General features: G+C 48.9%; 3 protein-coding genes and 2 non-coding genes across 13 annotated transcripts in view; 4 read left to right on the plus strand and 1 right to left on the minus strand.

The window, feature by feature from the left end:
* Positions 1-556: 556 nt before the first annotated feature.
* Positions 557-2,459, plus strand: PLA2G1B (phospholipase A2 group IB). Its single transcript, XM_074844337.1, has 4 exons — positions 557-590; positions 665-824; positions 1,556-1,683; positions 2,299-2,459. The coding sequence occupies exons 1-4, from the start codon at positions 557-559 to the stop codon at positions 2,418-2,420; spliced, it is 444 nt and encodes a 147-aa protein (XP_074700438.1). The 3' UTR covers positions 2,421-2,459.
* A 7,574-nt stretch (positions 2,460-10,033) lies between these two features.
* Positions 10,034-19,291, minus strand: SIRT4 (sirtuin 4). Of its 6 annotated transcripts, none has more exons than XR_012625663.1 (6): positions 19,031-19,291; positions 18,791-18,935; positions 15,952-16,457; positions 14,980-15,274; positions 13,637-13,822; positions 10,034-10,153 (listed from the first exon to the last, which is right to left on the minus strand). XR_012625663.1 is itself a non-coding variant. In XM_074844353.1 (6 exons), exons 3-5 carry the CDS (start codon positions 16,449-16,451, stop codon positions 13,675-13,677), a joined length of 960 nt encoding a protein of 319 aa, XP_074700454.1. In that variant the 5' UTR covers positions 16,452-16,457; positions 18,791-18,935; positions 19,031-19,272; the 3' UTR covers positions 10,034-10,153; positions 13,637-13,674. The 6 variants fall into 6 exon arrangements, 5 of the variants coding, with proteins under 5 accessions (XP_074700454.1, XP_074700452.1, XP_074700450.1 ...); XM_074844353.1 differs by having other exon boundaries at positions 13,637-13,839; positions 19,031-19,272; XM_074844351.1 differs by lacking the exon at positions 10,034-10,153 and adding an exon at positions 12,410-13,192 and having other exon boundaries at positions 13,637-13,839; positions 18,787-18,935; positions 19,031-19,269.
* A 1,753-nt stretch (positions 19,292-21,044) lies between these two features.
* LOC141931933 (U4 spliceosomal RNA) lies at positions 21,045-21,185 on the plus strand. The gene has a single exon (XR_012625710.1). It is a non-coding gene; the product is annotated as a U4 spliceosomal RNA (small nuclear RNA).
* Positions 21,186-21,623: 438 nt separating this feature from the next.
* LOC141931932 (U4 spliceosomal RNA) lies at positions 21,624-21,764 on the plus strand. Its single transcript, XR_012625709.1, has one exon. It is a non-coding gene; the product is annotated as a U4 spliceosomal RNA (small nuclear RNA).
* A 4,336-nt stretch (positions 21,765-26,100) lies between these two features.
* The window catches only part of PXN (paxillin), a 45,386-nt gene continuing 44,587 nt past the window's right edge, over positions 26,101-26,899 (plus strand). For all 4 annotated transcript variants that reach the window (XR_012625648.1, XM_074844141.1, XM_074844142.1 and 1 more), the window contains exon 1: positions 26,101-26,202. Coding sequence is in view for 3 of the 4 variants with exons in the window: in XM_074844141.1 (XP_074700242.1) it covers positions 26,190-26,202 (13 nt within the window). In the remaining variant the exon portion in view is untranslated. The remainder of the gene's footprint in view (positions 26,203-26,899) is intronic.

The following is a 26,899-nucleotide window of genomic DNA, read 5'->3' on the forward strand; positions in this document are numbered from 1 at the left end:
TTCTTGCCTAGTGGTACCTCCTCCTCTATGGTTTCAAAGTAAAAACAGCTTGGATTTTTTTCAGTTGAGCTCCTGTCAAATGGTCATTTTGGGTGAGTGGATAACTTGTACCTTATTCTCTGAATTAGGCCAGGAGAACCCATGAGGAGATACAGGATTAGTGGTAAGTGGGATACCATAAAGAGAGGATGCCAGTATTAGTAGGGTGGTTATTATATGCCAGCAAGTCCCGGTGTAACTACCACATTGCTACCACGTTTTAGTAGAGAGCCCTTAAAAATGTCCAGATCTTTCAGACTGGCTTCTAATAGTAGCATTAAAAGAATTTAATAGCAAGAATCTAGAGACCAAATATTTGCTTTTCTGGCTTTCGTATATTTAACTCCACTGGCCTTCAGCTGGTCACGTCACAACCTGCTGCCCACATCCTCTGATGGAAGAAGTCTGCATTTAGTAACATAAATACTGGCTTGTTTATCTCATACCCATGTCAAGGTGAGCTTGTTGTATAAAGAGCCACCTTTTCTTTAGCACCAGTTTGTCAAATCCTCTGAGAATGAAGACCCTGGCCCTGCTTTTCCTGCTGTCTGGTGTGTAGGAGGCACTCGTTCCCCCCCCGGATGGTAACACCTTGCCTAACACTAACCTTTGTGTCTCTTCTCAGTGGGTGCAGCCAGCGCTGCTCTCTCACCCCGGGCTGTGTGGGAGCTCCGGAGCATGATCAAATGCACCATCCCCGGCAGCCATCCTACGCTGGAGTTTTCTGACTACGGCTGCTACTGTGGCTTGGGAGGCAGTGGGACTCCTGTGGATGAGCTTGACAGGTTTATAAGACTCTGCTTTTACAAACCTCTTTCCTTGCTTATGCTTTCATGGTTCTGCACGCAAGCTTAGTCTCAGCTGGCCCTGTCTATAAATGTTCACAAAACTCCGTCTGCTGTCCATGAAGCTTTCTCTCAAAAAACAATTCAAGGAAGAAAGGATGTGTAGTATCACACCTTGATGCCTTGTTACTAAGATAAAATGTAATCCCAACAACTCTGTTTTCTCTTCGGTGGCCGCTTCACTGCACTCATTACAGCATTTTTTTTTTCAGCAGCGTTGTGCCAGCAGCCCAAACGCAGCTCTGCGCACACTGCCCAGCGCACAACCATCAACACGGGCAGGGCTGAGCTGCAAAATGCTGAGAAGTGGCTTGGGCAGTTTAGAGATCACACAAGTCTGATAGCCAAGATGCAGTGAATTGTGTCAGCTGTTAGCTCTTCAGCTACCGGGCACTGACGCAGTGTGTAGGGTAAATGCTGGCTTTTGCTTTCCCTGTGCCCAATAGACAACTGTGAAGATGCTCTAGTAAGCAGATGTGTACCAGACACCTCTTGGACCATTAGCTGGCAGAACCAAGTCCCTTTGGGGTCATTCGTGACAGCCCTCTTATCACTGGGTATCTTTTTTGTTCAGTGCCTTGTGAAAGCAGTACTAGCGTATTCATGTGTCTTACACATCAGCTGAGTTTGCATTTCTGGTGTTTTCTGACTTTTTCTTCTTTGTGTCCCAGGTGCTGTCAAGCACATGATGAATGCTACTCGCAGGCAGAGAAACTAAAATCATGCAGATTCCTCTTGGACAACCCCTACACAAAGTGGTACAGCTTCAGCTGCTCCGACGGGCAGGTTACTTGTAACAGTATGTCCACTTTCATGTCAATCCACTTCAAATATTACTCCAGCCTCTCTTCTGAAGAAAGGGGCTGCGTTACACTCTGTGCTTTGGCGGCAGGCAGGTGTAGTGCAAATCCCTGCCAGGGGGGCTGGTTTTTAGAAACGGGGCACATCACCAGGGCACCGGAGTGAATATTCTCCATATAGCACAGAACTTAAAGTTTATGAAGATAGATGGTATGGTGGTACATCGGGAAGCCCATCCCCTCTTCAGGGAATTAAGTCCCTGTGGTACTTTCTGGGAGTCCCTGTAATGGCAGGATTTAATCAGCATGCTAAACTGGGCAGTGTTATGCAGCTTCTGCTGGACATGTCTAATGGTGGAGCTTTTATAGTGCTCTGGAACGGAGATAAATAGCAGGTAGGATGGCAAATAGAACGGCACGGAAGGAAGCAAGGAGATTACTGGGCTGGAGCACACAGCTTTGGGACTGGGGGTTAACAGGGAGAAGCACATGCACCCTCAAAATGATGGCAGCAGTAGAATGGCTGCACCCTGGCAGCAGAAACGCCTGCCTGAGTCCCTGTCATGGCCGGTGAAGGAGCTGCAAGGTCTGACCGCTCCTGCTCTCTCCTCCAGGCAAGAACAACGAGTGCGCGATGTTCATCTGCAACTGCGACCGCACCGCTGCCATGTGCTTCGCCAAGGCGCCCTACAACCCCCAGCACAGCAAGCTGGACACCAAGAAATACTGCAGCTAGTCCCCCTCCTCCTCCTCCTCCTCCTGCCCCTCAGGGCGGCCCCGGCCCCGCGGCGGCCTGTCACTAATAAACGCCATGCACGCACCCTGCCTGCCCGCGCCGCGCTGAGGGGAATGCCGGGCGGGCGCCGCGGGGGGGATGGGATGGGATGGGAGGCCCCGCCCCTCCGCCCGCTCTGTGATTGGCCAGCCCCGCCCCTCCGCCCGCTCTGTGATTGGCCCTCGGAAGCGGCGGGGGCGGGACGGGACGGCGCGAGGCCGCGCGCAGGTGCCCCTCGCGGGGCAGCCCCGCCCCGCCTGCAGCGCGCGGGGCCCGCCCCCTCCCCTCAGGCACGGCGGCGGGAGGGGGACGCGCCCTTCTTCGCGCCCTCCCTTTTCTCCGCCCGCCTTCACCCTTCCGTTGGCTACAGCGCAGCTGCCCCCCCCTGCGGGTGTGTATCCCCCGGGGCGTGCCGGCCTGAGGGGCTTGAGCCGGTTGTGTGGCCGCTCGCTGTTCGGAGAGACCCGTATGTGCTTGCCCCGGGGAGGGCTCCCCCTGGTCGGGAGCTGTGGGGAAGGTGGAGATGTTGGCTTGGCGCTCAGGGGAGGGCAGGGAGCCCCTCTGAGGGACAACATCTACCCCGCTTTTCCTGTCCTGACAAGGTCCTGGGCCAGAGCTTCCACCCAGACTTGGTGCTCTCATGCTGCAGAGGCAGTTTTACTGGCAGAGGCTTTCAGGAAGGTGTTGGTGAGCTCCTGTGGCAGGGGCTGCTTATGCCTCTGTTTGCTGCCAGGGCAGGAGGAAGGTCCTGGTTCATCACCAGAAAATAGCTCTCTTGCCTCCACTTGCCAGAGGAAAGCGTGCAGCCCACCCTGTCATCTTTGATCAGGTACATTATGGAGATCTTGGATGAGTTTGACAACGATTATCCCCTCAGTATATCATTTTGCAAGCTGATTTCCTTAGAGGACTTTGAGGAGCAGCCTTTGTCCTACACTCAGCAATGCCTGCGTGAACTGTACTCAAACGTGGAGCAGAACCCAAGGATCTGCAAGAGGGCTCTGAGAAAGCAGAAATGGATGGAGAAGGAAGAAGCTGGTTTGGCATCTTCTCTGAAGGTACTTGCAATGCCTTCAAGTGATGGTCACTGGATCCGTAAGGGTATTAGGATGGTAATGAGATAGGATGCTGAATTGCATTTTGTTTGTTTTTAAAAAAAGCATGTATGTATCAGCCAGATACCCCCTCTTAAGGCAGATTGAGTCCTAGTTTTGTACCAATATTTGTTCCTTGGGTGTTTATATACATGAATTTTCTGGAAACATTGAGCTCCTGGGGTCCTCCACAGAAGTCCTGAGGATCCTGGATGCACTCCCATCATACAGCTAAAATGAATCATTCTTAGGGCTGGAAGTGCAAGATGAGGTCACCTGTCTTCACACACTAGCTTTCATTCCGAAATTACTGTTTGTAGAGCAGTAAAGGTCCTAAGTAAATGTTACTGAAATCCCTTTGTAGTGATAAATGATAAATGCCATTGCAGAGAAAAAAAGTAAAATACTATCACTATTGAGAAGAAACTGTAGTTTTGAGTTAAATCATCACAAGCAAGGAAGAGAGCTAGGGTGTGTTTGGAAGCATTTCAGAAACTGTTGGTATAAATTTTCCTTGTAGTGGGAACCCTAGGTTTGAAGTGAGTAGATTATCTCCTCCTGGCATCCAACATTTGGGTATGCCAGCATTCCCTAGATAAACTCAATGAATAGATGAAGGCACCAATTCATTCTGTATCTGTCTTGCTCCATAGAGATTTTTATAAGCCTGCAGTTAGGTTTGGTCCCATGATCATGCTGCTTATTTACATGCCACTTTGGCGGTGCAAAAGACCTAACAGTAAATTTAAACAACCCCCTGAGCGAGCCCATACATAGGGGATCTTCCCGCATCTGTAAAGTGGCACAGGTGGGGAGGCTGAAGGGGTTCTGCAAAGTTGCTCTTTAGGACTCTGAGTAAATGTGGAAAGAGCAGGCCAGTGATTGCTTGAACTGACTTACTGCCAGCTTATGGGGAGTACAGACTACGTGAAGATCTTCTGCCGTGCTGGTCTGTATTCCTATTCCAAGACTAGAACAGAGTACCTGAAATACGAGGTATCCCTGTGCCCAGCAAGCGTGGGAGCTCTGAAGCCCTACACAACACCGCAGCCATTGCAGCTGGCGTGCGAGATGCTGGAGGGATGGTGGCTCTGTGGGCTTATGTTGCAGAAGTGAAGCCTCAGCATCTTATCTTTCTTTTCTCTATTGTTGTTTTCTAGGCCAAGATTTTTCAGGCTCTGCAGGGAGAGCTGAATTACTCTTAACTATATGGGCATTGCAGAGATGAAAGAGAGAATGCTCCAGCTGAGATGAGACATGCAGAGAGCAAACAACTGTGCTTGTGGTAATGACTGTGTTTCAGTTTCCATTTGGGCCTGGAGACCAATACCAGACACTTGTACTGTTGCTCTTCTGCTCAGGCTCAGCTTTTCTTCTTCTCTGCCACTGTCTAGTTAGTGATGCAAAAGGGAAAAAGTGCAGAATGTGGTAATTGGATATCTTTCCTAAGTTGGAAGGGAGAGGACAGGGGACACACACAAAACTGCAGATATCATCTGTATTTGGAACAGTAGTTTTAAATCCCAGCTGTCTTGACTCTGCCTTTCACCTTCCTAAAGCAGTTTTGTTCCTGACCATTCAGGAAAGATCTTGGGGAGAATAGTGATACTGTTTATGTACTATCTCTTTCACGCTTTTTCTCAGTAGACCTGAGCATACCTTACAAAAAGGCATGGGCCACAGTATTATGTCTATTACATTATGGAAAACAGATGCAGAGGCGTGAAGTGGCTTTCTGAATGTCACAGTGTGACTTCTGGATTGATCAGCCGATTCAAAATTCACTCTGGTCTCATCCTTCCAAGCCTAGTGCCCTCTCCCTTGCTCGACACTACCAAAGTTTTCCTCTTTGATTTGAATCCGACCTAGACGATTCTGTGAATCTGCTGCGCACCTGTTGGATATCCTGTTGCCTCTGGGACTGGCTGCCCCAGACAATAAGAGACATAAAGAATATGCATCTTTTGGAGCAGAAATGTCTGTTAGAATAGACAGGGGAACATTTCTGAGTAATTAATATCCAGCATTTCAAAAGCACCTTTTACTGCCAGAGTGTTCCACAAACAAGATTCAGAAAACAACACATCCAGTGAAGGGTATTGCAAACTCTTCCCATTTAATTGAAAATACTACTTTGACTTTCTTTTCAGAGTGAGAATCTACTGCTGTTGAAGTCACTTTCAAAACTCCCTTAAGTTAGGAGAGGAACTGAGGTCCCATTTGATATTTGCTGCTCTGGCTTCAAGCTGAATGCCTGATTTTTGGTTTCCAGGCCATATAGTGGGTATATATAGGCCTGCACAGAAGTTCGACAATTATTGCTATTCAGCACTGACTGTCCCTGCAGTTTGGTGTCACTGGGGACAAGGCCCTTACAGAGCAATAAATCAGATCCTGTGTGGTTCACGTGCCAGCTGTTGCAGAGCTGCTTTTTCCTTCTTCTCTCTCCTCTCTGGGGACTGTTGAAGGTCCCTCCCCACTCCCTGGGCTGGCCCAGCTCCTGTGGTGTGCGTCATTGGCCTGCAGCTCCTTGGACACCACCTGTGTGCCCCAGTGCGAGGAGCCGCGCTACTTACACTGTGTGCACAACACCAAGAATCTCCTGTAGCCTGCCAAGCTGTAGTTTGGGAATAGCCAACCCTGCGAGACACAGAGAAGTCTGTCCTGTGCAGAAATCGTGCACAGCCAGCCACTCAAATAACCAGCTATTAGAGAGTGCTCCACAAACTCTGCCATACGTTGGGTCTGTGTGGCTGGGCCTACTGGTGGGATGCTGTGGTTCTTGCTGTTGACATAGGAATGGGGACCCATATATGTCTCTTAGGTCACCCCCTCTTACCCTGTTTGATTGTGGAGAGTGGTCCTTGGAAAGCCAGAGGCAGTATGGAGATCCAGCCAAGGTTCAGAATACTTTTTTTCCATGGAAATGTTGACACACCAGTGGCTGTTTATTGAGGACTGGAATACAAAAACTTTACCCAGCTTGTCTCTGGCATTTTCATTGACTTTCTGGACTGTGTTAGACTGCTCATGTCTACTAAAACATGCCTGGCAGAACTTGCCTCCAGAGCCAGACACAGTTTTGCCACCTGGAGAGAAAAGAGCATGTTCAATACCACTGCATACAAATATGTTTCTGCTGTGGCTGTTTGTACAGCAGTTACTTGTAGTACAGAGGAGAGCATGCAATTTATCCTAGATTAATAGGATGGGAGAAGAGTTTTCAAGGTAATGTGAAGAGAACTGAATATAGGTGGAGAGTGTTACAAGTGAGGGAGCAGAGGTGATGGCTTGCAATGGTGTGTACAAGGACAGGTCTTGGACCTGACTTCCTAGATGTGAGGGCTTGCTGAGCAAATACTGAGAGGTTCTGTGCCCCATTGAGCTGAACTGCATACTTCTCTTTAGAAAGAACCTAAATGTTCTGTTGATTTAATTGCTCTGTCATGCATCCTTACCTCCTTGCACTGCTGTTGTCTCCTGGCAGTGAGGATGAGGTGAATTTGTAGGCTATTTGTTCCCTGTGCTTTAGCCTGGGACTAGCACATGCTTCCCTCGCACCGTATCTGCGTGGGGGATGTGGGTAAAAGGCTGCTGAGAGGAACTTCTGCTCCCTTCCCCAATACACCAAGCAGTTGTGTTGCTGCAGCGACCAGTAGGACAACTACTGCTGACTCCACTTCTTCGGCCACTTATGTGCCATAAAAGGAGGGCAAGGCCTTCTCTGTCCGTTATGGGTAGCTACAGCTCCTTCCCTATAAAGTGGTTGAGATGATTCATCTGCTAAATGGTGCATGCAAGCACTGTCTTGTTTTTGTAACTGTGAAGTAGTGGTATTGTGGGTTTGGTAACAGCCTAAGAGTATTTAGTAGACTACTTCAGCAGAGGGTTAAGTGCAATAGGCCAAGCTGGAGAGGGACAGGCCCTGCAGTGTTACCGGGGTCTGGTCACAGGAGGGTGCTGGCGGGAAGAGTGGTTCAGCCCCCACCTTTCTGAAATGCCCTTCTGCCTGCCCTGCTGCTCCCAAATGCTTCTCGCCATGGGAACTGCCAGTGTGAATTGCAGAAGGAGCTCAGGGAACATGCCAGAAAGGTGGCTGGCGTTCTGGGGTCTTTTTTAGAAGGTATTACCCCAGATCAACTGTTTTGCTGCTGGATGCAGTATTGTATGTCCCTCTTTTTTTTATCACCACCTGAGCAGAAACCACTTGCTGCAACTGCAAGTTTCTGTAGGAGAAACATACTCACTTGCTTTGCAAGACATCTGATTTTATCTTCCATTTTGCAGTGCATCTCTAAAACTTATTTTCTGGATTTTTTTTTGTGTGTGGTTTTCATGAGCCACAAGCTCCATGTTTCATCATTCCCTTTAAAACAAGCTTTTCTCTTTGATCAGCTCTTCACAGCTCTAAATTTCCCTCTGACTGAAAGGGCCAATCACCATAAATCTGGCAGAGCTTTAGGAATTGTCTTCAACCCATTTGGCTGCATGCAATGCAGTAAATGGAGGTTATTATTCCCCTTCATGCTAAGCCATGAAAACTCATCAAAAAGCATTTGCTTCTTGTCTCAGCTCCAATGCTGTTTCCCCCAAGCAACAGAGGTGCTCATGGCAGCGAGAAGGTAGTCTTAATCCCACTTGTGTGATAGCCTCCATTTCCTGAGGGTCCTCTAGCTTTCCTTACCTACAGGCACAGCTGCTCTGTTGTAGAAGTAGTAGGTGCACAGAGAGACAAGGAGCCTTGCTGGAGGCATGGTCAGTTCTGTGCACAGACACAGGAGTCAACTGTTCAACCCAATTAAGTTCTGTCTTGCCAAGTGCTAAATAGGAGGGTGTAATCTGATTTTTGTCATATGCCACCTGCTTGAGTGAGAAGCCAAGCACTGCTGCCCTCCCACCAGCAGCAGTTTGTGTCAGACTATGCACTCCAGGGCACAGATTGACTTGTTGCAGATAGTCAGTCTTTAGAGTTAAGAGTCCAGTTGGATTTTCTTCTCCTTGGCCCTTGCCAATGTGAAGATGTGGGATCACACTGGAAATCTGGATGCAGCATGTGTCTAAATCTGTAAGTTTCTTTTTTTGCAAGAGCCTTCTGATAAAGGAATAGCAGAATGCCCCAGAAATCCTCTTTTATTAGCAAAAAGGCACCATTTCTGATTTGCATATGCTGAAGCTGCATATGTTTTCTGGGTCTCGGCAAGGGCAAGCAGCACTTCAGTCATTCCCTCAAAACCGCTTGCCTGTAGTGTGTAAAAGTCACAGCTCTGTATCGTGAGGCCCTCTAACACAAAAGGCCCACCCCTCTTATTTTTAGCCTTTGTAATTGTTACCTGCTTGCCTAATTGTCCTGTCAGGGTGAGTGGATATGAATTTCTTATTGTCCATCTGTGTCCCCTGCATGTTTTCCTGTATCCATCAGGACTTGGGCGCATAGCTCACAGAGCACTCGGCTGTGCAGCCCCTGTTGGGGACCCTTGCAGTTAGAAAAGCTCACAGAACTGATACGATAGGAGGAAAAGTATCAATGGGCTCCTTTGTGGTGTTATTCCAAATGTATCATCCATCTCTTTTTTTTTAAGGCACCAACCACACAAATCAAAGCTGTGTAACAGCCCATGTACCAGAATTTCCCATCCCTGCAGAAAGCAAGCATCAGCCAGGAGGAATCTGGCATCTGAAAGATATTTTCACAGTATCTATCAGTGATGAAAATGGCCAGACCAGTAGGACTGGAGCAGCAAAGTCCTCTATAGTAAATTTACTATCTCACCAGTATTATCTTTTCTGTAATCTAAAACCACCATTGCTAAGGCCAAGTTAATTCAGATCTCAAAAACCCTGCACTGAGACACAATATAGAATGGCTGGGTGTAGGGATAAGAAACTCTGACTTCAGGCATTTGGCTGAGACCCGACCCTCCTCATTCCTTTCCCACTGACTCTAGACAGCCTCCTAGGACTGTTGCTTTCAGTTGCTGTTTACCTGGGGCTGCCCTGGGACAGGTTATGTGAGAGGAAGACTCCATCTGTCCTGCCCAAGCCCCAGGTTTTGAATGAACTGACTGAGGAAACCAGTAAGTTGGTGCTGGTTTTAAATACTTTTTTTTCCCCTCCTCACAGCTGCAAAGACTGGGAAAGGGCAACACCCAAGGCGGTCACAGGGGAAGAAGCACACTCTAAAAGGTAGATTTAGTCACCTTCACTCCAAGATTCCTGAACTTGCCAAGTTCACCATGCCCAGGGTCTTCCATCCTTTTCCAGAAGTCATGAATAAGTAAGTTTGTCAGTAGGCACCATCTGACTGTGAGCTGTGGGAGGCTGCACTTATACCATACCCACCAGGCACAAGCCCTCTGGGCCATCTGCAGCCCTCACTGGAGCACAGTATGTGAAATATCTTTCTCAGGTTGCAGGACTTGATTACAAAGTTTGCTCTGAGAATTTGCCCAGAAACAAAGACAAGATTTGCCAAACAGGAAGTAGCTTCTATTTGCTTTGGCTAACTCCAATGCCACTTTCAGTGGAGCAGCAGAAAAATCCATTATAAGGCACTCTCAGCTCCTCTATCCAAACCTCAGGAGCTTGTCCTAGTAGGAACAGCTGCAAGAAAAAGGGAAGAGGATAAGCTGCTGATTCAGACAATTTCATGGTAGGAAACTGCCCTTGTGCTGTTGTCTGATGTGTACTTTTGCCACCCATAGGTGGGCAGAGCTACAACTTCAAGCCCTGATCTACAGTACTGGTGGACTCATCTAATTAACAGTGAGCCAGAAAAGGTAGAAGAGTATTGAATCAGGTGGAGGATATGGCTGGCTTAAAGCAGACAAGGTAGATAGAAAGTATCTGTGTTTCCTTCTTGGCGATGGGGGAAGAGAACACTGCTCAGGCTCTGTAACACTCTTTTTCTGTTGGTTTCAGCCAGGAACACAAGGATTACCTCATTCTGTTTAGTCTTTTACAAACAATATTTCTCCCCCTTTTCCTTCCCTTGAAAATTCTGCAAAGGGTGAGAGAATAAAGCTGAACACTAGGTCAGTTCTTTTAGTGAGTTTGTTCTTTTCCCACAGCATGGCTAATTTGCATCCTATAGTGCTCAACCCTGGGCATTTCTGTAACTCCCTCCAGGCTGGTAACTACATCAGCAAGCTGAGAAACATGAACTTCTCAGGATAGGTCTTTCCTAGCTACCTGCAATGACATAGTTATCTTCTGATAGGTGTTATCGCTCTGCATTGCATCTTCCCACACAAACAAGCCCCAAGGAGTGACAGAGGAAGGTGTCAATCATCATTAGAGTGATGCAGATCTGGCTTTTGGTGTAGGAACTTTAGGCTTTCTCTGGCATTTCTCAGTTGAGTGAACTTACTTCTCAATGATGTCTTGGGGAACATGTTAAGAGGTGAAGTGCTCTGATCCTGCTCTAAAAGGTCAGTTTTAGTAGTGCTGGATCAGCTTAGCAAAAAAAAAAAGGAACTCCTTTGTCTCAGCCTCATATACTTCTTGTGTATATGTTCACTAGCCTATAGTAATAAACCACCCACAGGAAATTTACTGTAAGTCGTTGTCCTAGTGGTGGAGGGTCAGGGTAACATGACTTATTTATTAGTGATACTGAAGAGACACCCTGACTTGTCTCCCACAGGCTCAGCTGCTGAACAGGAGAAGAGGCAGGGATAGATGTGGGAGGTTAGTTATCTGTCACAATCCTAATGCCAAGTCCTCACTGGAAATGTTTGCTTGTTTTAGACTTCTTGGCAACGCTCCCCACCTTCTCGAAATGCTGGCTTTACTGGCACTAAACCTGCAGCCTCTGTTAACTATGTCATACAAGTTTCAAGGTGGTGCAGAAGATGACACATACAAGTGAGAAACCCAGCCCCAGTTCCTCTGCTAAGGAGGCATAAATGTCTCTTCTTACATGGAAAAACCTATGCAAATAAACACTCCGGCTGTGTGGAAACTCTGTAAAAGCTTTGGTTAGCAGGACAGCTGTACTATGCTAAGGATGAGTGACATCTGTGAGCTTTCTTCACTACCAAACAGTGGATCTCTAACTTGCTGGAAAGTGGGATCTCCATTAAATGAGAGCAGAATGCAGGTAGGGGTCCTGAACTTATCTCGCTTGGCTTCTAAGTGAAGCCATCTCACCTCTGACCCATAATAGCCACATCTTGAAACGCATTAAGTATCTTTAATTTCCTCTACCTTCTGCAGAAATTGGGTGCCTAAGTATCCCTTAAATTCTGTGGTTTACTTGCTCCTGCCTGGCATGGATTTGAATCAGCAACAAAGCAAACAAGAACTTTGCAGCATGTGGCCAGTTGTCCTTGCTTTGCTACTTGACCTTTTAGCAGATGACTCTGGCATCCTTGCTTCCCACCGTGTGTACAGTTCTTGTCAAAAATACTAATACAGGACGTCTTATGGGGAGAGTAGGACTGGGGCATTTGGAAGACCCCAACAATTAATCTCCCTCATAGCCAGAAGGGGAGTGGTAGATTCATGCAGAAGGTTGGGTCAAAAATTTAGTGTTCTAGTCTGGGCAAGATTCTGTCTTTTAATCCATAAATGGTTTAATATGGCTCATGTTACAACCCTAAGGATCAACAAAAAATGGTTACCCAGTAGTGATGGATCTCCTGTTAGGAGTGTGGAAAATTACATCTATTAATAGTTTGAGATTAGCTCCTGAGGGAGACCTATTGTACAGATTTAATTGTATTTCTCTCTTAATTCATCAGCTGTTAGTAATTACATCCTGCATTTTTGCAATGGAGAAAATGAATCTAAACTGGCTGTTGAGACTGTACTTAAAATACATCATAGAAGGGAGAGGAAATTATAATGCAAATAGTATCAATCTTGTAAACAATTTTAATTCACTACTTAGCTATTCATTAATTAAATAACATTTTCAAAAAATGCATTCTGGAAAATGTAGCAGCCACACTGAAAGCAGTGCTGGTCAGATTATCTTAAATTAACTCCTCTGGCATTTCAACAATATATAATTTTTAAAGGGTTCAGATAGTAAGCTGTTTAGCTTGTCAACTGACAGTTGAGAGAAATGCTGACTTCTCCTCCTTGCTGGAAGATGTCAGCCTTATAGTCTGTGCTTTCAAATAATCTCTTACAAGAGCAGTATTCTTGTCAGCTTCTATTTTGAACCTTTTTTTTTTTTCTCCTTAAAAAATGACAATTGCAGTTCCTCTTGCCTCCTTTTCCTCTTTGCACACTCCACAGTTGCCCACTAGTGGTTTTGGATCCTCCAGCAGATACTTGGTTTTCCACAGTGCCTTCCTGTGCTATAGCCTCAAGTTACTCGGCCAAAATCCCTGTCCCTCATTCTTCTCTGGGGACAATTATAAAAAAGGTATTTTGTTCTCAGATATGGTAGTCTGATTATCCTGTCCCAGGGAATGAAAAGACAAGGCACCGTTTACAATGGCAAGGTAAGGCAGAAAGGTACTTTTTTCATCATCATCCTGTTTCCTGGTAAGTGGAGATGGTTTCAATGGAGAAAACTGGCCAGGTTAACATGTGCGAGGCTTGCTGCCCTCTCCTGGTGTCATCAAGGGCCATGCACTGATCTCACAGCTGCCTCTGGATTGAGGTTTTCCCCTTTTGAAATTATGAGTCCTGCAGGAGTGGAGGGAAGAAGCTGCTTTATAGATGGAATTGATTGTTTTAACAGCAGTGTTTTGATTAGGATTAGCTGGATCAATTAAACCAGGCACAGCTTTTGAACTGTCAGGTGCAAAGGTAACTGTCAGTCAGGTTCTCTGAATCTGCAGATGATCCCCTGTAGTTTTTGGATTGTGACAAATGGATTGGAACTCAACACTGCCGAGTCTTCTGACTACTCTTGCCCAATTTTCTGGGAGCGTTAGCACTTAGTATCCTTTTTGTTTATGATCATGGGAAACAGTATGATGGCCCATCAGAGCACACCAGTTACAGATGAAGATTTACAGCCACATTTGGTTACGGGAACGTATTTTTACTCAGCACATCTCAATCTCAGTATTTGATGGGAACGCATCTTCTTACCCTGTAAGGTGACTGACCGGGAAAGGTACTCACCTTGTAGAAATAATTTTACTCCTGAATGCTACTGAAGCTCAGCTTGTTGGGTCATGTGCAACAATCAAAGGCAGCAGCTCTCCGCAGCGGGAATTCAGTTTTAAGGATGCAAAGTGATCTACCCTTGTGGGCCCAATGTTAAGGATCGCAATTGGCAGCTGCTTCTCCCGGGCAGCGAGAGCAAACCTGTAACCAGAGTATACCTACAGGAATACCAGAAGACAAAATTACGGGCAGCTTAGGCAAAAGAGCTACAGAAAGGAGTAAGGAAAGTAAAATAGTTGCTGTTGGCAGTGGGAAAATGGGCTGTATGTACATGCTGTGTTAGGCAACTGCACTGAATTCAGGTAGGAAGTTCTTCATTCAGGAGTGCACAGAAAAGAACAGCTTTTAACCTCTGTCAGTGAAGGATTTGCAGTTTCATAGAAACTGAAACTTCAGAGTACATTGAAGGGAAATGCCCTTGTCTTTTAGTAAATCTCTGCAGCAGTTTTTATTAGCTATCATAGGCACTTACATGCTTTTACTTTGATGGTTCTCACATGGCCCAGCTTAGGTAGTACAAGAATGAACCTAAGGCATTTCAATCATTTCTGTACAAAGGATTATAAGCTTAATAAGTGCAAGCTCAAGGAATTTGTCTCCAGTATCCTGAAGCCAAGAGAATCACAATCAGGCAGCCTTGGTTTTATCTCATTCTGGGAGGCGTTAGAGTAGGGTTTTTTTAATGTAATAGAACTTGTTCCTGGCAAATTTCTCTTACACAAACTCTATTCCAAAAGCTTCCATGGGTTAAACAACAGGGGTTTCTACACTACTTTATAGATAAGAGGCTAATGGAGAAAACATATTGTGATACAAAGGACAATCCTAAGCAGCAAGCAGAGATATTTCTGATCTCTTATTGAGAATTTAATTAGGAATTAGAGGTACTAAAATCTGGTATTTCACACAGCATGCCATGAGGCCTAGAAAGCTGCCAAAGGCTAAAAAATTCAAGAAAAAAAATGTGGGGTGGTAACCTCTGCAGAACTGAATTGTATCTGGTATCTTGGCTTTATGGGCAATTGTGAACCTACAGTGTACTGATGGAGGAGGTAGCAGAGAGGTCTGAATGGAGTTATTTATAGCAGCATGAAGTAGACTGGCAACAGTGTGGCAGGGAAGCCCAAACAGGCCAATCGTGACGCCAGATTCCAACCACAGTAAAAATAAAATACAAAGAAGCTCTAGAGAGACTGTTCTGATCCACGAGCAATTAGTATTCCTAAATTGTGGACCAAGGATTGTTGCAGGCAGAGTAGCACAGAAATAGGAACACAGTGTGAGGAAGACGTACTTACCTGCATAGAGGATCCTGCCACCAGCATGGAGTCTGATTCCGCCAGGCGTTCGTGCACAAAATTCACTTTTTCCCGGCTCACCGTGTCTCCAAAGAATGTCACGTCAGGCTTCAGAATTCCACCACATTTACGGCAGGCTGGGACTTGGAAATTATGCACTTGCTCGTCTGTCAGGAAGACATCCCCATCCGGAGCCACACCGAACGCTTCAGCTTTCCAGGTAGGATTCAGAGCTTCAAAGTGCTCCTGAAGCTCAGAGCGCAAGATTTGGTCTCCACAAGCCAGGCAGAAAACCCTGAAATTCAGAGCAAAGTCACAGTGGAGAGTTTTATGTCAGCTGAAGATCTGGAGTCTGTAACTTGTTTCTCAGAAGGCCTGTAAGGTCTGTTGTCTTTATCCATATTTATTTACCAAACAGTACAGGTCAAGGAGCTGTCTTCCTGCCTCTGATTGTTGCTTTATAAGAATGCTCTAGAGAAAGAGCTTTGAACCCTCTCTCCCAGTTCAGGCTGTGCTTTTTCATCTGGAAATTCTGGGTGATCACAGGGAGGCTGTGGTAGCCCTTCTCCAGTCCGCTCATCCTGTGTATCTGGCACTATCCACTCTGCTTACCCCTCAATAATCCTTGCACTCTCAGGATCGACTTGTCCTCTTCAATAAGAGGACATTTGCTGTAGCAAGGAGAGGGGAAATTCTGACTGATGCAGGCTCCAAGGGAAATGATCCAAATAATACTCCAAAAAAATGGAGTGGTGTTCATGTTTCTTAAATACTGTGCTATGAACAGCGCTGTTCCGAGATCTTTTTCTCCACCCCAGCCCAACACCACCACCCAGAGCACGTCATCTCCAGGAGCATAGCATTGACATTTCACCTCCTTTCTCAGCAGCTAACACTGCACCTGCTCGTCAGTCACACTCAGCGAGAGACCGGAGGACCAACCATCCTCCCTCTGCCAACAGAGAGTAGTACCTGTGCGTGCAGCCGTGCAATTCTGTCATGCGCTGGCTCCCGGCTTTGGTGTGAAGGGCATCCACATTCTGCGTCACCAGCCAGTGCAGCTTCCCCAGCTTCTCCCAGTCTCTTAGTACCAGGTGTGCTGTGTTTGGCTGGTGGGAGGAGAACTGGGGCCAGCCCACAAAGTTCCTTGCCCAGTACCGCTGCCGGGCACTGGCACTACGAACGAACTCAGCGTGTTGGATGGGCCGTCTGTCTGTCCTAGCGTAGAGCCCGACACCCTCAGAGCGGTAATCTGGGATCCCCGATTCCGTCGAGATTCCAGCTCCAGTCATCACAAACAGCCTCTTGGAGTTAGAAACAAAGCGCTGCAGCTCCTCTACTTCCATGGGATCTGGGGGAAGACAGGCTGGCACGAAAGCCCAGTTTGGAGAGGTTCTGGATACAGAACGGGATCTGAAATGATGGAATCTCATGGCTCTGCAAACTCCAGACAACTTCCTGGCAGAGAACATGTTCAGCTAAAAGCCAAGAACAGAACACAGGGCAGGTAAAAGAAATCAAAGAGCATGTCCTTAATTCCATTTTCTTGGGATTCTCTGGAAAATGATGCTGGTAAGTATTCCTTGCTCTTTTTTCTTTTTAGTAACGAAACACAAATTATTTTGGAAATGTTAACTAAAGCCCACAGTCTGAGGACAGCATTTGTACGTCCCTTTGACAGAGGGCAACACTGGGGACTGCTAGAGGTACAAGGACAAAGTTAGCAGCCCTGACATGCAGCACTCCTGCTCTTCTATCCTGGTGTAAAGGATGGCTGCCTAAGAGGACTTGTAAAGAGCCCAGAAAGACCTGAGCATGAAAAGTCTTTCCCAGGTACGTGCAACAGAGCAGAGAAGAAATGGCCAGAAGGGCAAGCACCCCACCCCAGAGGCACTGGTTGGCTGGCTCCTCCCCAGAAGAGACCCTTTCTCTGCTTGCTTTAAAATCTTGCCTGCTCCAAATCAGTCCTTTCTGTTTACCCCATCCTTTGCACGTGTTGTGAGAAGAGAGAGAAAAACAACCTTGAAATGTTGCTTTTTCAGGACAAGAGCTTGACTGGAGTTACTCCTGTTTGTTTTTTTTTTATAAAGGCCTGGTGCAGAACAGGCCTTGAAAGGGGACTGAAGATGATTAGGACACTGCCTAAATGCCTCTGGCACCTCCTCTTTTGTGGGTGCCACCTCCCCAGAGTCAGTGGAGAGGTGGAGGGGTACTGCTTTGCTTCTCCAGCAGGAACAGGGGGCTTTGCTGAGAGAAGAGATCACCCAAACGTGTGTGGGGCAGAAACCTGGCAGGTGGGAATGGGAGGGATATCCTGCTTTCAGGGAGGAACGGAATGCCCCACTGGGGACAGGCAGGGTGGCTTTGCTGACCAGTAGCCTGGAATTGTGTGTGGGACCTGTTGTTACAGGAGTGCATTGGTTTAGACATTTTGTTTGGTCTTTCTAGCAGTCTGCAGTTCTCCTTTCTCCATTTTACTATTTTAAAACTATTCTTTTCTGGGCCCCTGTATGGTTTTGCATACAAAATACAAGAAGTTTTGAATGAAACAGTACTGAGAATTGACTCCTGCCATCTCTCTTAGCAAGGGGGCTTGTATGAGAGATCTGGAAGATGGAGGAAGGACTTCAATAACTAATAAAAGGAGACGATCTCTAAAGAGTGATTGCAACAGACCCCAGCTAGTCTGCTGTTTAAAGCTTGCTCGGTAACGTGGGACACCCGGATGCAGATTCATGCCCACTCCCACTTCTGCCCTCACCATCACAAATTACTGGGAGGACACCTAAGGGACTGGGTCTCATTGGGAGTTCTCAGCCAGCTGGAGCAGATCCCTTTCAGGTGTTACAGGCAGGGGTTTGAAGGAGGGCTCTGTGCAGCTTGTTGGCTGTCAGATGGTTAAAGCACATGGGCAGTTCCACAAATGCTGCCTACAGGAAACTTACAGTGTCTGTGAGAGCTGTGGCAGCTCCGAGGAAGTCAGGGGCATTCAAGTGATGAGCTTGTCTAAAAGGTTGGCACCCACATTCTTTTGATGACCTGTGCTTCAGTGCCTGGGTGGTCTAAATTGCTTTGCCTCAAGTCTCCAGTCCCCCCCAAGTACCAGTTCTTACAGTAAATGGAGCAATCTTTAAATACAGTTAAAGTTTGGGTGTTTGGCTCTAATTATCATGATACTTGATGCTAGTGCAAAGTGACAAATCATGACTGATTTGTCTCAGTTAATCTGCAGTTCTCAAGGCTGTGCATCATCAGTTGAACTATAGGGATGACTGGACTTCCTCCATAATCTGAATTACTTTTTAAATCTAAGCAGTGGATTCTGTTTGCAATGATTTTTGCCTTCTTTTGTTGTTTAGCAGGTGTTGTGTTGGGCATTCCCTCTGAAGAGGTTTAGTTTTTCATATGAATTAATTAGAAAGGACAAAGTCTCCCAATAAACTGTAATTTGCATTGAGAATTTCTGTCATGATGCTCCCCAAAGGCTGTTAAGCCAGTCTGACAGTATTTAAATTGCTTTAACTGATTAAAATTCTCCATTCCTGTCCCTTATCATCAGAAGATCTCTCAGAAGGAAATGTTCTGAGGGGGAATGAAATGGAGATACAACATAGGTTGGCCCACAAGAGTGAGAGAAGGCGAGGGGTAGGCCCAGCAGCAAAAATAACAGGTACATTTGAGAGCTGCTGTGAAGTGTAGGATTACAAAGGACAGAATATTTCCTGTGAAGTGCAAAACTGCTTTTAAAATTAAAGTACTCAGATTAAATAATAACTACGATACATAAGTGAAACTCTTTAAACATACCTACCGAGATCTGAGGCTAGAGATTGTTTTTAATGCGCATCCAAGATGTTCCACAGAAAGAGATCGGACAAGTTCAAGGCAGAAGGTTTCCACAAACGGTTACAGGCCAGAAACGCAGAGGGACAGCCACATCACCCGAGTCTCTTTTGCTGTAATAATGGTGGGGGGGTGCGGTGGTAACAGCTGAACCAAACACATCTAACCAAATAAGAGTGATAACGGCCAGTAATGCCTGAAAACTTACCTTTCATAATGCTGCCGTGCCCGGCCGCGGAAGGAAAGGGCTGGCCTGCCGGAGGAGGAGTTTTCTGGGAAATGTAGTTCGTGAAGAAATTAAGCCCTAAGCACAAAGACTACAATTCCCATGCTTCAAAGAAGAAAAAAAAAAAAAAAACCAACCCACGAGAGCCTGACACCTGATAATGTCAAATTGAAAACTGCAAGAGCTTCATCGCTGCCCTCAAGGAAACATGAAGGAATGAAATCAGATTTGATCTGATACAAACGTGGCTAATAGCTTTGATAAAATGCACTGTAGATGCTTGTCCTTATAAAAGCATGCATTTTCACTGATACTAACAGGTTTTAGGCCGTATGACTAAACAAATCGTGGAAGAAAAATCCACTGAGGGCTGTTAAAGACATCTCTTCTAGCTCAGGAATCCCCTGAGATGTGAATCGCTGGGCACTACAGGAGAAGGCTGGGCTGACACGTTTGCACTGTGCTGGCGCTCTTCCTTTTGTACCCACGCTTGGTCCCAGAGACATGGACCTGCTGGGCAGTCCTGATGTTCATAGTTAAACACGTTTGGGATGACGGGAAGAAGGTTTGGGAGATAAATGTGGAAAAGACAACGATGGAGAAATAATGAAAACTGGGTCCGTTGCGCTGCAGTTAGTGTGCCCAGACAAAACCCAAGCGGTCAGCATGGGACAAGTGATCTCTGTTCAGGTTTCAGAGGAGGCATGGATGAAAAAAAGGAGGGCAGTTGCTTTAATCTGGCTGGACCTCTCCCAGGGCATAGTCAGGCACCTTGAGCCACTTCAGGACCAAATTCGTTGCCGCCGAAGGGCTCGTACCGGCCACGCAGCTCACCGGCTCCTTCCCGGGCTCGGTCTGTGGGTCACCTTGCCCGCTCCCGCTGTGCTGGGGGTGCTTCCTGCCGGCGGGCTGAGCTGGCATGGTCCCGAGGGGAACTGGGGTGCTGGGCCGGGGGCACCACCTCTGCGGGAACCAGCTGGTGGACCAGTGCAGCCCATCTTTGCAGAACTGCACCAGCTGCTCCTGCCCCTCAGCGCCTCTGGAAGCGGGAGGGATTTCTTCCAGCGTTTTCCAGTTGATCCAGCAGATCCTCCTTCCTAAGTGGGCAGGGCTGGCTGCTTGTGGTGACTTCTTTAAGTCCTTGGTTTTGGTTTTTTTGTGGGTTTTTTTGTGGTTTTTTTTTTTTTTTTTTTCCCAAAGGAGTCTTATTTTTCTGAAGATCAAATAAATGGAGGAGGTCCAGACTGCTGCACCGTAGCAGCCTGCTGCTAGATGCTCACCTACTTGATACACAATGGGCTCTTTCTAATAATTTGGACAGCTTTTCAAATGCGTTCTCCAAATAGCTCTTGCTAATTAGTTCAAAACATTGCAGGAATTTTTAATCCATCTTTCTTGCCTCTTACAGTCATTTCAAAGCCCGGACGAGCCCGAGCCTGCATACAGCACCGTGTAATTTTGGGATCACGAGGAAGAAGCGCGTCCTGCTTGCGCGGTGCCAGCCCTGCGCAACCCTGTCACCCCTGGGGGGCACAGCTCCCTTTTTGGCCAATTTCGGGAATCTTAAATGCCGGTCAGACTGTTAGCGCACGTTTTAGGCGTTTAAACCCGTTTTCAAATCGTTGGGGGGTGCCTTCGCTTTGGTGCTACCGGGGTGGGGGGGGGCAGCCCGCGCCCGGCAAAGCCCTTTTCATCCTCCCCGGGGCGACACCGGCGATTTTTGGCCGATCCCCCCGGCTCGGGGCCGCCACTCCCCTGCCGCTCATTACCATAGCGCCCTCCCGGCACCCCTCGCGGCCCCGCCGCCCTTCCTTCCCCCCCTCCGGTAACACACACACACACACACCCCCCCCCATCTCCGGTAACCCGCCCCAGCGGGAGCGCGGGGTGTGGCGGGGGGCGCGCGGCGGCGCGGGGCGCGTGGGGGCGCGCCGGCGCGCTCTGAGCGCAGGGGCGGGGCGGTGGCGGCGGGGGCCGGGGGCCGGGCCGCACCGGTAGCTTTGCGCAGTGGCAGTATCGTAGCCCGTGAGGTTAATCCGAGGCGCGATTATTGCTAGTTGAAAACTTTTCCCAATACCCCGCCATGACGACTTGAAATATAGTCGGCATCGGCAATTTTTGAGAGTCTCTTCGGAGACTGCATTTGCGTGGTTAAAAACAGATGTGGAGAAAAAAAGAAACGCGGAAATTCACCGGGAGCGACTGGTGGGGGTCCGCGGCTCCTCGCGGGTTGGGGCGCTGGGGGCCGGTCGGGGTTACCTGGGCTGGGGGTACCCTGGGGTGGGCTGGCGGTGGGGAGCCCCTCGTTCAGCGGGGGCGCCACGCCCACTTCGAGCGCGTGTGACGTCACGCTTACTTTGCATACCCCTTCCCAGCAAGCTTCGCGCCGTCCCGCCGCTCGGTGCGGAGGGGGAAAACGGGGCGTCCCCGCTCCCGGGAGCGGCGCGGGGGGCACGGCGGCGGGCGGAGAGCGCTGCCGGGGGGATCTCGGGGGGGGACAGGGCAGCGGCGGGGCTCGCCCCGAGCTGGGCGGGGGCCCCGGGGCGAGGGGCGGCGGCGACGGGAGGAGGGGGTCAGCTTTGCGCAGTGGCAGTATCGTAGCCAATGAGGTTAATCCGAGGCGCGATTATTGCTAATTGAAAACTTTTCCCAATACCCCGCCATGACGACTTGAAATATAGTCGGCATTGGCAATTTTTGACAGTCTCTACGGAGACTGAGTCTTGGTGTCAAAAATAGAATAAAGGGGCAAGTCGTTAGATCGGGGAGTCTACTGCCTAGGATGCTTCGTTGTTTCCCCAGGCTGTGTTGCCAAAAGCACGGTTTAATAAGTTGAGGGCGCGTTCACGTGAAAAGGTTGGTTCTTGCCTTTTTCTTTCAAAGCTGCTGAAGGAGGAATGGGTCCGTGAAACCTCCCCTGAGGAGAAGGGCCTCTCGGGAGGTGGCTTGGGCAGCGAGGAGAGGGCTGGCATTTCGGGAGCGAGAGAGGGGAAGTTTGAATCGTGCTTGAGCTGCTCTAGAAGTGCTCCAAAACCTATTCGGGAACAGCTTTCAGTGCACACCACCATAACCTCCATTTTGTGTGGATTTGCTAATTGGCATCCCTCGCTTTAAAAAAAAAAAAAAAAAAAGGGGGTCCTTATTGTCAAAGAAATCACAGACCTTTACTCTGGAAAAAGCAGCTGCTGAGTTTGGTGTAAAACCCTATTATATAAGTAAACCCCATCCATTTCTAATTTGCAGCTGTTGTCTTATTTAATATATAAGCGGACCCCATGGAAGGAATACCAGTGCCCATCGCACACCAGCTCCCTGGGCTGAATCTCTGCTGGAGCTGGATGCAGCTGCCCTCTGTCACTTCGTGTGAATTAGATTGTAGCTTATGCTGCTGACAGGTTACCTCTGAAGTTCTCTGAATGCTCGTGTGTGCCCTCCGGATGCTCCTACCCTGCCAGTGAGACCCAGAACCTGGCAGCTGTTTTAAACTATAACAAGGCAGAGTAGAAAACTCAGTAGTGAACGTTAGCGTTCCCTCTTTATCAGGTTTATTTGTAACATTCAGCTCTGCTGGCGTACTATACGCAACAGTGACCAAAGAGTGACAGTGAAACCTCATAGATTGTATTTGTCCCCCCATTTGTGCTTCATTGTTAGCAATATCAATTTGAAATCAAATCCTGATGCGTGGGGATGCCGTTACCCTTTGGCAGAATAAGCCACACTGATAAATACCAAAGGCGTGTGTAGTTTACAGTGAGTAGTACGCTTCATGTAATTAATTGCTTGTTTCATATGAACTGTGTTGATATGTATTGGTTTCATCACTTCACTGTTTCTTGTCTCTTCTGCCAAAACGGTGATAATACACTGGTGTGATGCTTTCATTCTGCATTGCGAAGTCATGTCCTACATCTTATGCTAGAAAACAAGTTTGTGGGTTTTGCTATAATAGATCCTTTCAACAATTGTGAAGTTGGACCTTGAATGGCGAAATTGCTTGTTGAGATTTACTTGCATTGTCTTAAACCTAAAGCTCTGCCTGAATTTTTCTTTTATGCATTCATCTGAAGAAAGAGCTACATCGCTACATCCCCTTGCTTGATGTCCATGTGGCACAGCACAGAGGACACACACTGCAATGAAGTCATTATCATCACTCTGTGGTTTCCAGTTACTCTGGAAAGGGCACAGGTAAGCTCTAATCATGCCTTACAAGTCAGTGTAACCTCATATCTGTTCCTCTCTGATATAGATTGTCTGCTGTAAATAATGGTGCTTTTCATAGGAGGTATTATGAAATTAGCTTGGATCTCTCCTCTGTTTGGCAGCCAGTCTGAGATTACAGCCCTGAAGGGGACAGGTGGACAGTTAATCCATGCAGTCTCCAGTGTGTGGAGGTCAGTGGGTTAAGCCATCCTTCTACGGAGCTGGTCTGTAACTGGTAAACCATGCTTTGACAAGAGGGAAAGATTCCTTGAGCAAGTACTCTGAACATGGGTTGTGTGGAGCCAGAAGCCCTGAAGTCCCAACATTATGTTGCTATTGACTCACTGTCTGACTTTTTTTCCAGCTCCCAGCCCTGTTTCCCATCTGTAAATGGGGGCAATAACTTCTTGGCACACCTTCTGTGAAAGATAAGTCAAGTCATAATGTGTCTTAGTCACAGGGCACAACGTAAGAGGAAGCCCTGTGTATTTCTCTGATGCACTACCTGCCTTCGTTCCCTGGCACTTTCCCAGCATGAGGGATGTAGCTGCTCGCAGCATCACTTCCCCCTCAGCCCCACCAGCAGCCTCTGGGCACGCCGTGGGGACACTGCTCTGGTGGGAAAGAGTTTGCTAGAGGTGGAACTGCAGCTGCTTCCGCTGGCAGCTGCTTAAGAATGGCACTTGAGCAGCAAGCAGGTGTTTGTGAGTCAGAGAGATTTTCAGACGCAGAGAACAGGTAGATGGTGAGAAAACAGGAGTTCCAGGGAGTTAGGAAGGACAGGAGAAGGTGAACACTGGGTGATTTTAGTTTGAGCCCACACCACTGAGCAGTTGTCTTAGCAGCTTGGGTTTAACCTGCCCCTACTCCTTAGGCTGTCACAGGAGGGTTAAGGACTGGCAATTTTAAGTAAGAAATGTTAGCGTGTCACTCATGTGACAGCCCTGCCTTTCCACCTCACTGACCCTTTCATAGCAGTGCTGAAGCCACAGGCAAAGCTTTAGAGGCAATGACTTTTTTTTTTTCTTAGACTGAGCAGCTTGGACACAACCTATTTCTTGCGGGTGCAACCCTAATTGGTACTATGACGTTAATTTGAGCCCTGAGACAGAATAGAAACTGCTTTCTTGATTTGCACTCACTTCCAGACTCCCAAAGGACACTGTAGGAAGCTGAAGATAAAAATTGCATACCAGGCTACAATATGAACAGAGCACAGTGGGCACTTTATTTATGCAGAGGTAAAAATACAACCCAAGCCGAGACAGATGCCTGTCACATGTTGCTAGAAGAACCATACAGATCCCAGGAAAGGACATGTCTGATGACCCTAGGTTCACTATGCTGCTAGCAAATGCTAGTGGTTTATGTTACTCCACCTGGGAGGACACATCGTGAAGTCATCATTATACAGCTAGGGATGGGTTTTGAGAAAATGTAACAGTCCCTTCAAATAATGTTTTAAATTTTGCTCAGGAACAAGCAAAGGGGGTGTCAGGTGAAATCCTTGGCATTGATGGGGAAGCACATGGTGAAAACCATTGCTGACATTTGTACCTAGATCTAGGTAAGGATGTCATTTTCTGAGAAGTCCTGAATTTGGAGTAAAACCTGGAATGAATTTCCTGGAGGCTGTTGATTATTCGCAAGCATTGGCTGGGACTAGGGAGTGGATATTTCCATGCCCCCCTAGTGATAGTTCTCATTATAGCATGTCTTACCACAGGAAATACGATGTCTGTTGAATTGTGCTAGCTGGGGAAACTGGGTGTGTTTGTGCCTACAGAGTGAAAAATAAAGCATCGGAGATTGCTAGCAGCTGACCTCATGTTCTCGGTTTTTATAAAAATGCAATCCCGTAATCTCAGCTCAACAACAGGACATGTGCTCTGAGAACATTCTCTGACTCGGTAGTAATTTCATAAGGAAAAGTGCTAAAAGTGCTACAAGAGTCATGTTTCCTGGATCCTTAGCTGTTCCCACACTGATAGTTTTCGGTGTATCTCTCATCAGATTAGGAGCTGAACACTTGGGCTGAGCAACTGTTTTTACTGCCGTGTCGACTTGGCCAGAGCACGATGCTAAACGCGAGCTCCGAGGAGGGTGGAGCTGTCTGTGGTTTGGGCAAGGCTGAGGGCTTTGCTGTGCTGGAGCGTGGTTTGGTAGGGGTTGGAAAGGAAAAGCAAGTGGGAAATGGTGGTTCAAGACACACCTTCACATGATAAATCCAGGAGGGCTCTTACGGTTTCTAAACACAGCAAAGGAGAAGTGGTTGGTGGCTTTCCTTTACGGTGGCAACAGCTTGTGGAAAATTGTTCAGGAAAGGTTTCACCTGCCCAAGCGTTCCTGCGGAGCGGGTAGATCATCTGGGGCTCAGTTCGGTCAAAGGCGCTCGGGGCACGGAGCTGCGGTGTGCAGGGCTCCTCCCGGGCAGCAGCACCCAGCCCAGCCTGGCACGGCTGCCCGCGGGGGGACGTGCCCCTGGGGAGGGTCCTGCTCCTCGAGTGACGGGGACAGGGCGCGGGGCTGCGCTCCTGGCCGGGCACCGGCAGCCTCGGCCGAGTGTGTGCTCGCAGGCTGGGGCCTCGCCCGGGCAGGGCCGCAGGACGGCTCCGTGCGGCGAGGGCCGGGAGCCGCAGCGGCTCCGGGCGCCGCTCTCCCCTCCCACCATTTCCCAAGGCGCGTTTGCACCCCCGGGCCGGCGCCCCGGGGCCGGGAGAAGCCGAGTGCCCCCCCCGCCCCCTTCCCGGAGCTGCCGCTGCCGCCGGTAGGGGGCAGTGCCGGGCGGGCGCGGCGCGGCGGGGGCGCGCGCGGGGCCGGGGGCGCGCGCGGGGGCGGGCCGGGAAAGTTGCGAGGCGCTGAGGCGGGCGGCGGCGGCACCGGCACGGCACGGCACGGCACGGCACGGCACGGCACGGCACGGCACGGCGGCACCATGGACGACTTGGGTGAGTTCCGAGCCGCGCGTACTCCCCGCGGCTGGGGGGAGCCGCCCCTCAGCGCCCCGGGCAGCCCCCGCGGCCCGCCCGGCCACGCTGCCGCCCCTCCGCGCCGCCGCCGCCGGCTCCGCGCCGTGGGGCTCGGGCCGGGCCTGCCGGCGCCCGGGGACGTGTCGCTCCCCGCGGACGGCGCAGGCCCTCCCGGCTCGCCGCGCCGCTCGCCCGCCCCCAGGCCCCTCGGCTGGGCTGCCCTGGGGCCGCCGCCGCCCGCCCGCGGTCCGGGCTGTCGGTGTTTGTCCCGGCTCTGCCCCGGCCGGGAACGGCGCCCGTCGGTGCCCTGCCCCGGGAGCAGCGTGGAGCGTGGTCGGGTTTCAGCGGACGCCTCCTCCCCTGCCGCTGCCGCAACCCCTCGAGCCTGTTCTTGGGCGAGATCCGTAACTTTGCGGGGGGCCGGAGTGGGCAGCGGGGGTGAGCGGAGCACAGCCCCGGCCCGACGTGCCGCCGGGCTCAGAGCTCATCCTTCTCCTCCCTTGGCTTCTCCCAGGTGTGCTGAAACCTTCTGAAACCGTGTAGCGGGGAAACATCAGGCAACCGGCTTCACTAGAAAGATCTAGAGAGTTTGAGTTCCTTTGGTACCGAGCCGGAAAGGGGGTGGATCTGCCCAAATCCCTTGTGCTCTGGGAGACATTAGGGTGACTGAGTTCTG

The sequence above is a fragment of the Strix aluco genome, chromosome 18, assembly GCF_031877795.1.
Source record: "Strix aluco isolate bStrAlu1 chromosome 18, bStrAlu1.hap1, whole genome shotgun sequence".
Classification (NCBI taxonomy): domain Eukaryota; kingdom Metazoa; phylum Chordata; class Aves; order Strigiformes; family Strigidae; genus Strix; species Strix aluco.

Excerpts from the sequence above, each read along its gene's own strand:
- PLA2G1B (XM_074844337.1), top strand. The coding sequence starts at position 557 with ATGAAGACCCTGGCCCTGCTTTTCCTGCTGTCTG. Across the intron at positions 591-664 it reads CCTGCTTTTCCTGCTGTCTG|TGGGTGCAGCCAGCGCTGCT; the intron begins GTGTGTAGGAGG and ends GTCTCTTCTCAG. Across the intron at positions 825-1,555 it reads CCTGTGGATGAGCTTGACAG|GTGCTGTCAAGCACATGATG; the intron begins GTTTATAAGACT and ends TTTGTGTCCCAG.
- SIRT4 (XM_074844353.1), bottom strand. The coding sequence starts at position 16,451 with ATGTTCTCTGCCAGGAAGTTGTCTGGAGTTTGCAGAGCCATGAGATTC. Across the intron at positions 15,275-15,951 it reads TTGCACGGCTGCACGCACAG|GGTTTTCTGCCTGGCTTGTG; the intron begins GTACTACTCTCT and ends TCTGAATTTCAG. Across the intron at positions 13,840-14,979 it reads TGGCAGGATCCTCTATGCAG|GTATACTCTGGTTACAGGTT; the intron begins GTAAGTACGTCT and ends GTATTCCTGTAG.